The sequence below is a fragment of the Oryzias latipes genome, chromosome 11, assembly GCF_002234675.1.
Source record: "Oryzias latipes chromosome 11, ASM223467v1".
NCBI classification, from domain to species: domain Eukaryota; kingdom Metazoa; phylum Chordata; class Actinopteri; order Beloniformes; family Adrianichthyidae; genus Oryzias; species Oryzias latipes.
Window position 1 is genome coordinate 5,658,423 of NC_019869.2, and position 13,025 is coordinate 5,671,447.

General features: G+C 38.2%; 1 protein-coding gene across 1 annotated transcript; it reads right to left on the reverse strand.

The window, feature by feature from the left end:
* Nucleotides 1-1,933: 1,933 nt before the first annotated feature.
* ppt2 (palmitoyl-protein thioesterase 2) lies at nucleotides 1,934-11,374 on the reverse strand. The gene is made up of 8 exons (XM_004073777.4): nucleotides 10,958-11,374; nucleotides 9,190-9,343; nucleotides 7,300-7,395; nucleotides 7,082-7,189; nucleotides 6,904-6,987; nucleotides 6,622-6,706; nucleotides 5,813-5,867; nucleotides 1,934-5,733 (listed from the first exon to the last, which is right to left on the reverse strand). Exons 1-8 carry the CDS (start codon nucleotides 11,147-11,149, stop codon nucleotides 5,590-5,592), a joined length of 918 nt encoding a protein of 305 aa, XP_004073825.1. The 5' UTR covers nucleotides 11,150-11,374; the 3' UTR covers nucleotides 1,934-5,589.
* Between the last annotated feature and the right edge of the window lie 1,651 nt (nucleotides 11,375-13,025).

Consider the following 13,025-nt stretch of genomic DNA (forward strand, 5'->3'; position numbering starts at 1 on the left):
GCATAGAGCAGACAGGTTTACTGGTTGTTTATCGTTACGGTACGGTTCAAATGTAGTACAAAAAGGGCGGGGCCTGTTCACACACACTCAAATATTATCAACACACCTGCTAGCCGCAAAAATGTCCACATGTCAACATGCACACAAAACAGATAGTGTTCACGAACGCATACCTATGCCTTTAAACCAACTAGTGTGAAATCTTTCATTCATTCAATCATGCAAACTATTAGTGCAAAGGTGAGCTAACACCTGTGCTCAGGTGAGTGTTTATGTTCTTCTAAAATGGATGGTGGAATGTGAAAAGAAAGAGGAGGAGCGCCCAGCCACCCCCACACCCATACCCCCGCCGCAGCAGCAGCGGCAGCCGGAATTCCCCCAACGCCACACGGGAACAGGCAGGGAACAACCGCCCCCCGGGCGACCAAGACCGCCACCCAGGCCAGGGCCAGCAGGACCGCCCCAAGGCCCCCCGTTCATCTATTAAATGAGATATAGCCCAAACTCCCTTTTCCAGCCAATTTCTTCAAAACAAAAGCTTGTGTTTAAACAAAATATACCGTATTTTCCGGACTATAAGTCGCACCGGAGTATAAGTCGCACCAGCCCAAAAATGCATTATAAAGTAGAAAAAAACACAGATAAGTCGCACTGGACTATGAGTCGCATTTTAACTTTCACAACCTTATATGACACAATCATAGCAGACTGTTTATCTAATAATTTCACAGTAATTTTTTCTCAAACTTATTTATTTATTCCTTTCATGAAGCATCATTGGCCAACTAATACTCTGTTTTCATCCTGTACTTGTAGAAACAGTTTTCACTTTTATTGCATTTCTGAATCTATGAAATCATTGGAAAATAGAATATTATGTTTTTAGCCTTCAAGATCTTACTGTAAAAAAAGTTTGCTGATTCTCTGAGTCACTTACAATCCTCTTAACACTTAACATACCTCATACATCAAATTGACCCAGAAACATCATCTCTGTTCCTCACAAATGAACATAACAGGAGGGTTAACAATGTATTTATTTCAATTTATTTCTAATATAAGTCGCTGCGGAGTATAAGTCGCACCCCTTGCCAAACTATGAAAAAAAGTGCGACTTATAGTCCGGAAAATACGGTACATATTTTTCCATAAAGGTGGACTGTACGTGGAGAAATTATGTTTGAATATTATTTAAAATAAAAATAAAAACTTGTGATAATCTGATCATTTCACAGGCAGTTTAAACATCATAAACTAAAATCAACTCCTCCTGTTTTTGGAAAAACAGTAAAGCAGATAGAATAAAATAAATCCAACCAACTGTAAAATAATCAGGATAGATGCTCAGGTACAATTGTTTTTATTTATAAGGAAACTCAAGACAACACAGGACCTCCACTATCCTAAAAAGATTTGTACCATCTGCTGCAAAAAAACAGCTAAACTACCTTTTATTTGTATCAAGACTTTTTAATGTTTATGGCAGGGATGTGTGAAAGTCCTATATGATCCAAAATATTCATAAATATCCACCTTATCTTCTTTCCACCTTATCAATCTTTCCACTCCCTACAGCTATCAGGCTCTTTAATGAACCTGCCTGACATGAACTGATATTATTTTGTGAACTGTCTTTTTACTGTTTGTTGTGTGTGGTTGTGTGTTTTGATACCGGACACCTGAATTTCTCCTTTGGGAGATTAATAAAGTTTATATCTATCTATCTATCTATCTATCTATCTATCTATCTATCTATCTATCTATCTATCTATCTATCTATCTATCTATCTATCTATTTTTTATGACTATTTATTGATGGAAATGCTCACTAAAATAAGCCTGATAATTGAACAAAAGTAATTTTAAATTCAACCTTTTAGTGGCAAAGTGTTGTGTAATCCAAACTTTGTCAAAATGAAAACAAACAAACAAATCCCGGTTTAAAATTCCCTTTTATTGATCAAACAGCATTCTAGAAACACTGTAGAAATTGTTAAAATATCAGTTTTAGTCTTAAAAAAGTTTCTTATAACATTTTCTATGACAAACACATAGAAGCAGGACATGATTGTAAAATTATAAATTATATTACTTGTACAAGAACCAAAGGATAATAATTCCTCTCTTAAGGTTCCCTTTTATGTGTGCAATCCATACTTAGGTTCACTTACTTTATCACACTTTTTCCTCTTACCTTTCCCCCCCCTTTTTTTTTAACCAAAACATCCAACAGGTGAAAGCATGCATCCCTAAAGACATGGAGGTTGCCAAAACACCTGAGATTTCTACATGTAATGGGAGGTAGTGACACATGCAACAGGGTCTCGTTTTCCACTCCTCCGCCCCGTGATCCCTCACTTTTAGCACTGTCACGGGAGGCGGCGAGCGGCTGGTAGCACTTTGGTCATGGCTATGCAACACTTAGGGGAAAAACACGTAAGGCTTCACCTACGAAAGCAAACGAGGAGCATGGCCTCAAAGCACTGCATGGTTCTGATAACATGATATGGGAAATGGAGGCATTGCACGTGCATCCATGTAGAAAAACACAGCAGTACAAATCTATAAAGGACTGCAGCATTAGCAGAGCAGAGCGGGGCAGTAAGTCTGGACATACAGCCATAAATCCCAGGCACAGTCATGATACGTGGAGATTCTTGAGGTAAATGTGAGACACACACACACAATTAAGTATTCCCCTTAACAAGAACGTTTCATTCTAATTAAGCATTAAGCAAAGTAAATGAATGTTTTTGAGTCACGCGGGGCTGGGCGAGACGGCCTAGGCATGAAATGTTGGACTCTTTCACACCGAATTCTGATATTTTACCTCCCTTTGATTTAAAAACAAAAACATAATGGCAGAACAAATCTTATGTTAACATTTCCGTGGGGAGTTGACCTGAATTCAAGGTGCGACCACTGACGCATAGCACCCACCCATAGCAGACGACTCACTTCCAATTCCAATGGAATGAGTCGCCAACACGTCGCTAAACAGCTGTGATCGTTTCTATGGCAACCCCTGTCACCAACCAGGTGACAGATGCCTCATTTTATTGAGGCATCTGATTGGCCAGTTTGTACCTTGAATAACTTAAACTACATGAAAATATGAAGAAGAGAAAGAATGGTTATTCTGACCGATAGAATGAGGAGCCACTTCCTGTTTGGAACGCCGGGGGGGGGGGGGCAGTTCTCATATACAGTCCAGAAGTGCACCTCTTCTTAATCGGTATAAATGAATAAAATAAATGCATAGTCTAGCTCTGGTGTCATCTGATAATCTCATTTTTAGACTAAACACAATAATGTGTGGTGTGTTTACAGACACACACAATGTAGTGCGTTTACAGACACACAAGCAGAGCTGCATCTCTGCAGGCGGTGCCCTTTTCAAAACCAAAGACCACAGATTTTTTTTCACGTTCTTGCTCTGTAGTTCCGATAAATAAAGTTTTCAATCTGCTTTAGCGAGAAGTAAAGGTTGTAACATTTATCCCTTAAAAACACTGTCTGTGAATGATTACAGTTTCACTGCAAGGAGCTTTAAAACTTAAAGAAAAGTCCACTTTTGACACATTTGTAATGAAAAAAAAAAATCTATCTGAGAAGTTTGCCAAAAAAGACAAAGTTAAGAGTTTTTTTTTTTTTTTTTTACAATCCATCCTTTTCTTTTTTCCTTCTGCCTTGATGCCGCTTCAGGCACCATTTCTCCCTCTATCCTTTTTCATCGCCTCTCCGCATCACCATCATCCAAACTCCCCTGCACAGGATCCACTCATTTCCAGTTCCAGTCTTCCTCTGTTGTTTCACGTTTACACCGCAAATTTCACCAGTCCATCCAAGCAAAACAAGAAATAAAAGCTTGCAGGCAAGATTAAAGGACAAGAACATGCCTTCATTTAGGAGGATTTTGCAGCATTTTACCAAGCCTTAACCACGAATATCACAAACAAATGTTGGTCAGATTTTTGCTGATGATCAGCAAATTTGTTTCGGGGCCAAATTTATAACATGTACAAAAGAGCACAACCATGACTCATTTTTCATCTCGTGGGAGATGCTACAATCTATTTGGGGCAAATTTGTTCCACAAATTTGTAAATTCAATAAAAGGAAAGTAAATAAGTTTTCAGTACTTTTAGTCCTGAAACAAGAAATACTCTGATTTATCTTCTCACTTTTAGTAGCAGAACACTTTTTAATCATTTCTTATATTGTAGTTTTTGGCTTTTTTGTCTCAATTTATTGCTTAAAATAAGCAATTTTGCCTACTTCCAAAATGTAACATATTTTCATTTATTCTTAAATCAAGACATCATATAAAACTTCCTCCCTGCACTGGCGGAGTTTTTTGCGGTGTACCCCAAGGCTCCATCCTTGGGCTTCTCCTCTTCATCCATTTTTTTCCTATTTGTCAACATCTCCTGCAACTCCAACATCCACTTTTTTTACTCATTATTCCTGTATCGCTTCAAACTTCTCAAACTAAAGAGTCAAGTTCTCTTCCTAAAGAGGAAGTTTTCTGTCAGCTTAATCTCTTCTTCAGTCTCTCCATCAGCTTATGAGTCTGGGATATAAATATCCTCTCCATCTTTTTCACGCCACATTCTGCTTCCATTCCACAGCCTGGTCATTGTGCATCTTCTTCTTCCCTAGAAATCTCCACCATAAACTCCACTTAGTCAAAAACTCGTTACCCCCCCCTCGCCTTTTTAAAGATCTGCCCCGGCTGGCTTTCTTCCTCACATAATCGTTCCGTTTACGGCCATTCACCACACTTTTCCTCAACATTCGTCTGGAGCTACCTCAATGCATCATGGGAGACAGAGTTTTTTTTAAAACATCGACTCCCTTCGTGTCCTTTCCATCACATCTCAAAAAATCTCAAAACTTTTAGTAGACAAGTATTTTCTATTCAATGGATGCCATTAAGCACTTAAGCAATATCTGTTTGTTTTTAAAGATGCTAAGACTTTTATAATCCCAAATGACAAAATAAAAAGTTCAGGAGGAAGTCTGAGCAGATTTTCCTTTACAGACTTTTAGCCTTTCCTTAAATGTTAAAACATTGACTGAGAAGCAGGAAAATCTGGTTTCTTTTTGGAAATATACTGGAAAGATTTGATGATTGATTTTTAAACTGGGAATAACTTAAAAAAGTCAGCATTTGACACTTTTGTTAAAAGAGCGCTCACTTTGAGAAGGCAAAAACATCTTCAGAATGAAGCTCATCTTAAAAAGCGACGGTTATTTAGCGATAAAATAGTGACACCAGAGAGAATCGTTTTTTAACTCCGCTCATGAGTCGAGCTGCTGCTGTATAAAGGTGCTGCTAGGTTGTTGTTTTTCCTGTAACTTCAGATAAAAAAGGGGTTTATCTGATGATTGTTGCATTGATTTTGCTCCACATACTTTAGAGAAATACAAAAACAATCCTAAAAACATGTAACGTGCAAAACAAAATAAAGAATCTATAAAATCTGGAATCCACTGAGACCAATAAAACCACGACAGGAAGTTAGTGGATTCGGTGGTTGGATTCCTATCTGCTGTAAGGCCTGAGCTTAGCGAGCTGAGACGGTTTTAAACCAGCCACTTCTCCATGCAGGCGTGGAACACCGTCTCGTTGGAGTGCCACTGGATGTGCTGGACTCCGGGAAAAGTGCAGGTGATCAGATCTTCCCGAGCCGCCAGCGTCTTCAGCCCGAAAGCGTCGCTCAGGTAAAACTGAGGAAAAAGCTTTTCGTTAGCGGCCTGCGTGTGCTTTGAATAGTTGGAAGTGTTTTTTTCATGGACGGGAACTCACGTCTTGTTTCTGCATCTCAACGACGGTCTCGTTGTCGTCATAAAACCCAAACTGACTGTGGAGAAAGGAGCACAGAGAGAGCAGTGAACAGTCAGAGCATCACATGAAAGTCACGCCGTTCTAAAGGAGGTTCTTTAAGGAGTTCCTCTGTTCTCCTTAAGGTCATCTCTCTGAATCTTGTGTCTAGATCTTATTTCCAAACTGCCATAAAACATTAGAAACCAATCCCATTTGCTCCACTCCTTTTAGTTTTGAGGGATTTGTCACCATCCTCACAGAGACTTATTCTCTGTTGTTCGATGGTCTCTGCGTTTATTCAAACACGACTTTTTGACGATAAAAACCGACGTCACTACAGTTTAGAACAGTTTGGAAAGGAGTTGCTTCTTGTTTTTCATCAGCAATAATTATGGTAAAAGTGGAGCCACTTTGTATAAGAATCAGTTAGTGGAAAGTTATACCATTCGTGCACAAAAAACCCCAAATCTTGAGTATTTTTTATTTATTTAAGAGGATGAGTTGTTCTCAGCAGCACAGCAGTGAAATATTTCACCAAGCCAGAAGGAATTATGCTAAATCAAGCAAAGAGAAGGAAATAAAAGAAAATCAATAGTTAGAATATTTCTAGATTTCAGATTTGACATGTACTGAGGAGAATTTCATGAGTAGAATTTTTTGACTTTTTCCTGCTACAAAAAAAAAAAAGTAAAATAAATGGATTTTGAGGCCCTAAAGGGACTCACACAGGTCTAATAGGACATCTACAAAATGCAGTTTGGTGGGTCGGAGTGACGAGAGGCTGAACTCACCTCGACTGCCAGGGCGTGATGACGCCGTCATCCGGTCCTCCAATCAGCACCAGCTTTTGGATTTTCAGGAAGTTCTTCCTCCATTCTGCAGAAGCAGGTTTGAAGTCACTAATAAAATATTTTCTCTCTTGGTGTTTATTTTGCTAAATACTAAAATAGTAAAAGGTTTGTGCCATTTTTTAAGGTAATTTAGATACAATAGTCTTGTCATTTAAGTCAACACAATCTTCTATCTGCTTGAAGTTGATATCCGTTAGTTTACCCTGAAGGGACGTCACTGACCTGTTGCATTGGGATGTGGCTTCTCCGTGTTGAGCAAAGCTAAATAACTGCTAACGTTCACATACAGGTCTTTGTGGTGGGGGTCTGCAGGCGGAAAACAACAACATCCTCTATGAGGAAACCTCCAGAAGCATCAAACGTTTCCCCAAAACACCTACAGATGTGTTTCACGACTCACCTTTCCAGTAGTTGCAGATGGAAAACCTCTGACCAATCCCAAGGTAGCAAAAATGGTAGATTTCTGATTTTACACATTCTGGGAAGACATCCTTAAAGTAGTCGGTGTCTGAAGGATGATAGAAACAGGCAACTTAAAGGCTGAGAGGAAAACAAATCTACTGTCAGCATCCCAGCATTCCTCTCCATACATACCTGACGCTGCGGAATTGGACCTACCTCCATACTGGCCGGCCTGAGGCGAGGACAGAGAGATGAAGGTGTGGACGTTGTGTTCAGGGAGGGTGGAGAGGATCCCTCTGCAAACCAACCCGCCTGTAATAACACAGAAACACAAACGTGGTTAAAATGCCGCAACGATCATCTTCTGATCCATTTCCGAAGCGTTCCCAGTGCTCTTTGACTGAGGATTGTGCCGTTTTTAGCCGTTTTCTCGGATGTAGTTTCTGCAGAGCGGCAGGAGTTCATTAGAAATACATCTAAGGTCAGAGCAGGGAGTTTGCGTCATTTTCTACCTCACAAATACAACCTTTTTCAAAACAGCATTATTTCGTCTGCTCCTGAGTCAAAACAACTAAAAAAATACTTTGATGTTTGATTTTAAGCCTAATATCCTTCATATTTATCCAGAGAAATGGCACAAGAAAATGTTAAAAACATACAAAAGAACATTTTCATCTGAGTTTTAGCTACTTAGTCCTCCAGTGTCATGTGATTTTGTTTTTAACCAAAAAGGAAGTTTTTGATGATCAAAAAGTTTAAGAAATGTACTTGGATGAGGTAAATATTGATTAATCAACAAAGAAGAAAATGTAATATATTTAAAATACACAAAATCTGAAAGGATTCAGATGTAAAAAAGGATCAAAGAGGCTCCTGCTCTTTACCATCACAGAGATTCATTCGGATTTCATCTGCTTCATTTGACTTTTCCCAGATCGAAACAAATCATGGAATCAACAGAAAAATATGAGCTTTTTTCGTTTAACTGCTTACAGACAAAACTGAAAAATAAAAGTTTCCAACTTGACCGCGAAATTAAATGTCTACTTATATAGCGCTTTCTATCCTCTTTCAAAGGCCCAAAGCGCTTTACAGTCACACACCCATTCACCCAGTCACACACACATTCACACACTGGTGGCGGCTCCGCTGCTGAACACTGGCGCCAACCTTCCACCAGAGGAAAGGTGGGCTTCAGTGTCTTGTCCAAGGACACTTCGACACATGGGCGTGCAAGGCGGGAATCGAACCTGTTACTCTTATGGGTTGACCGCCCTACCGCTGCACCACAGCCGCCCACAATGAAAATGAAACCCAAACATGGTAAACACCCAAATAAATAAAAAATCAAAACATTTGAAACTATTTCAATGCTGTAAAAAGAGTCACTTATACAGTTGTAGAGCTGCCAGACAGCAAATGGAAAAGCTGCCGAATTACCTTAAAGACCCACTCTGATGAAAATGGTGTTTTTAACATGTTCTTATAGGTTTTTATAGGATGATGATGGACATATTTAAAGAAAATGAAGCTTAAAATGACAGTTCCAAGTGCTTCTTTATTTAAATTGTTATGAATCAGGAGCAGAGGAAAAAGTGCAATATGAAAAAGATCGTATTTGTGACGTAGGAAATACACCGGGTGGGGGAAAAAGCTCCATTCATTGTGATACATCCACCTGCAGACAAATAGATCCATGGAGGTCTTTGTTTTCCTCGTCTGAGCTAGAATCTGGATCTAAACTGTACGGCTGGATAGCTCTGATATAGCTCAACGTTTTTGTTGCACCGCTGATGTTAGGTTGGGGGCGTGAGAAGCTGTAAGCTAGTGGGGGAACGAGTGAACAAAAAGATGATGGGAAATGGGGTAAGAGTTGCTCCGTGCCCACAGTCCCGCCCACAACTCAGAGGTGAATTTCTGATTAATTGCTGCCGCTCTGCAGAAACTAAGTCCTAGAAAACGACAGGAGTTTAGATTTGGGCTAGAAGCTGCATAATTACAACAAGAACGCTTTAAAAATGGACCAAAAGATGATCAGAGTGGGACTTTAAGTAAAAACTACATTCACGTGAGCATGATCACACTTGCAGGAATGAACTCCGTCACCTTGAGAGTAGCAGATAAAGTGGACGCCGTCTGCTGCATTTTGCATTATTGGGTAAATGACCGCCTTGAATCCCTCCACCTGAGTCCAGAGTGGTTTCAAGCTTTCATAGCCGTCAAACAGATCGATGATGGTCACGTTTGTCCCTGGATGAGACTGTGAAGACACAGAATACTGTAATTATGCTTATGAACACCAAAAATATGACAATGGTTACTTAAAGAAAAAAAAAAATCCAGAAAATTGTTATTTTTGAAGCAGAGCCATACATGTAATTAGAATAAACCTTTGTGTTTTTGAAGAACTACGACAGAGTATTAGGGCCACCAAAAAAAAAAAAAGTTAAATTATGAGATTTTAAGTCATAAATTTAGGAGATAAAAACTCGTAAATTTACGACTTTTTATCTCATAAATTTACGACTTAAAATCTCATGAATTTAAGAGAAAAAAGTCGTAGATTAAGGAGAAAACACCAAAGTTGTCCGTTTATCGGAACCTAGCTTGAAGATGAAGTATGTGTAGCCTTTTGTGAAGCTTCATTTCCGGATTAATAGGTTTAAAACAAAGAGATTCTGAGCCTTTTGGCAATTCAAAATCAGATTATTTTCCGTGTAGCAGTCTTTCCGGGGTTCAGTGTCAGTAAAGCGGAGTTCCATATGTAAAATAAGGAGCTCAGAGACACGTTTGGGTGTAGACAATCGCTGCAGCCTTTATTCTCCTTTTCATTCACATAACCTGAAGTTCATCTGTCTGATTACGTCATGAACCTGTCATCCGAACACCAATGCGGAAGTAAACAGTGTTACAGACGCCCCTCTGCAGATGAAACGTCCCGTTTCAGCATAAAACAATAAAGAGGAATGAAAATAGTCTTTCATATTAGCTTTAGAACGTTGAAAATGCCAAAAAAGTGCTCCTCCTTAGACGTAGAGATCTCGTCTTTAATGGAGGAAGAAAGGATTCAAGTGGACAGCTGCAGGACGGCTTCATCGGGCTGCAGAGATCCTGCAAACCAACCATCAATAAATAAAACTTTAATGAATCGTAAATCATACAAATGAGCTTCCAGACATTTGGAACGTTATCAATAAACATTCAGCTCACCTGTTCAACAAAGTTTAGTCGGTCTTCTCTGCGGCTGCATGGCGTTCACCTGCTGCTATGCATGTTCACTTCCACTGTAATCTCCTAAAATTACGAGTTTTTTTCATAAATTTACAAGTTTTTATCTCCTAAATTTACGAGATAAAATCTCGTAATTTTACTTTTTTTTTTTTTGGTGGCCCTAATTTTTTCTTTTTTTTTTGGTGGCCCTAATACTCCGTCGTAAATAACTAAGGAGAGGGAACCTTTTTTATTGTTTCAGTTAAATAAAAAATCACGTGAATTCCAGTTAGGCCCAAACTGTTTCATAAACTAACATTTAAACAATTTTTAAAAATAATTTCCATCAAAAAGGCGGCACCAGCTGGAAGAGTCCATTTTCAAATCTAAACTAACCCACAAATAGTTTGAATTTGAAACATTATAAAGAATATTATGGAACAAATAAAAATAAGTAAAATAATGATTAAAACAAGTATTTAAAATCAAACCGAAATGTGCATGGATATGAATGCATTTATTGCATTATGTTGTAACAAAGGAAAAACAGTAATGATGACATTATTGCTCCATTATTATCATAACATGTTTTCTCGTCATAAACGTTTATTTACATCCTTTGCTGCGCCTTAACCCGTCAACCCCCCTGCTCTGTGGTCCTTACCTCGCTGATGAATCGCTGCAAGTTGAGTAAATTTTTGGGGCTGTCGAACAAACCGTGGACTATAATCACCGGCTTGTATGCGGACCCCCCAGCCCAGAAACACGCACACAGGAGGGGCATGAAGAGCCCTGCCAGGACGCCGCTGCTCCGCTTCCATCTTCCTCCCCGAGGAGGAATGTTTCTGTCTTTCATCTTTCCTCGCGATTAAACAAACAAGCCGTTTGTTAAATAAAAATAAAGACACGTGAACTAAAATAAGATTTTAGTCATTTTGGTTTTTAATCCTGGGCTGTTTCCAGCGGAGTTGAGTAACCTCCTGTCCGATAAAGGAAACTGTTTACCACCTGCTGACTTTGACCTGCATACGCGAAGACGATTGACTTTATGCATTTGTTTGTTCCGGTTTCAAATAAACGTTGAAACAGCCGCTGGATACGTAACTTCCGGTTTCCGCTCGTCCAATCAACGCGACGTTTCGAGATGACGCCCAGTTTCCCTGCAGCGCGTGCATCGGAAAGCATGTGCAGGATGTTTAAAGTCGCAGATTTGCAGAACTGTGTTTTAATCTTGTATTGTATTGTTATAAATGTTATATTTTTAATGCATTCTGCAAAGGTGAAATAAAATAAAACTGAAAAACCGAGATAACAGATTTCTTCTGGGTTTTTAAAGTTAATTTGACCATTATTAAAAAATATATATATTTGTTCACTTTTGGTAGCAGCATTTAGCATCAGCCAAGAAATAAAGAGATAAAAAATAAAGATGTATACATAAAAATAAAAAAAATAAAAATTACAATTAAAAAACTGAAAGAAAATCGTTGACTTTAACTCCGTGGGTTCTCCAGGGTTAAACATTTACACCAGGCTATACATTTGAAAAGCATAGATAATTTTTAAAACATAGATATTTATAAATGTATATCTTGGGGTGAGATTACATAAATTCACTATCCCTACCACCTCTCAAAGAAATTATTAAATTCTTTTTCACAAAGTTCACTTTGAAATCGATTCAATGTTTATTGTATTTATCAGTGCAATAATGTATTTTTATGATGACGAGTAAATGGGATGAACTCATTTACACGTGTATAGAAATTTATCTACGCTTTGATTTTTTTAACTTTTACATTTTTTCTAATGAAGAACAATTAATCATCCAAAGTTTGATATAACCCCAAACAGATATATATACACATCTCTATGGTTTGTCTTTGTAAGTTTAGTTTTGGTGTCTTGAAATAAACCTTTTTTAATTTCAAATCCAATTTTTTTGTACCATTTTGAACACACATCCTAAGACCATTCAGTACCAAACAGTGTGTTATTTGAGTAACACCAAGACTAATAATTCTGTGGATGTTTGCAAGAAATGCCACTGAATTTCCAGAAATATAAATTAAAAAAAAATCATAAACTTATATTTCGAAAATTAGATTAGCTGAGATACTAAATCTACTCTTCATAGATCTGTCTTGGACCAATAGGTATCCTGGAATGTAGCTTCGGGCTCTCAAAATGAGTGCTAATAACTCTTTAATTGACAATCACATAGGTTTACATGGGTTATTAGTAGTTTATAATGGTGAGGATGTTCCCCTTACACGGTGTGATTTGGGCCCAAATATCTGGCCTCTTATTCAAACACATTTATATTTTATGTAACAAACAGCTATGGCAGTTGTTTCCACACCTACGCAACCCCGTCAGGTCTTGTTAAATTTACCTGTGAACCAAAGATTGCACAAATTAAATGGAATTTTTCGCTTGTTGCTGCTGTTTTTCTCTGGAATATGTCTCAATCAAACAGGTGTGTGGGAAACTGTTTACTGTAATTCCAAGGAAAATGACTGTTTTTGCAGAAGTCAACATTCAACCCTCTTCATTGGTGCAATTTAAAAACATTTTCTCAGCATAAAACAGGGCCCACAACATCAAAGAATTGATTTTTTTTTTTTTTTTGTAATTAAGAAGTTCTGATGAAATCAACAACAAAAGGTTTACAATAACATTTTTGTAAGAGATATAGCTCATATCAATTCTGATCCGTTGGGTGATTTGGT

What these genes read in the sequence shown, in the direction of transcription:
- ppt2 (XM_004073777.4), bottom strand. Translation starts at nt 11,149, where the DNA reads ATGAAAGACAGAAACATTCCTCCTCGGGGAGGAAGATGGAAGCGGAGC. An exon ending in CTTTATCTGCTACTCTCAAG is followed by an intron (nt 7,396 to 9,189) that starts GTGACGGAGTTC and finishes GTGTTATTACAG; the next exon opens with GCGGGTTGGTTTGCAGAGGG. An exon ending in CATCTGCAACTACTGGAAAG is followed by an intron (nt 6,988 to 7,081) that starts GTGAGTCGTGAA and finishes TTCCGCCTGCAG; the next exon opens with ACCCCCACCACAAAGACCTG.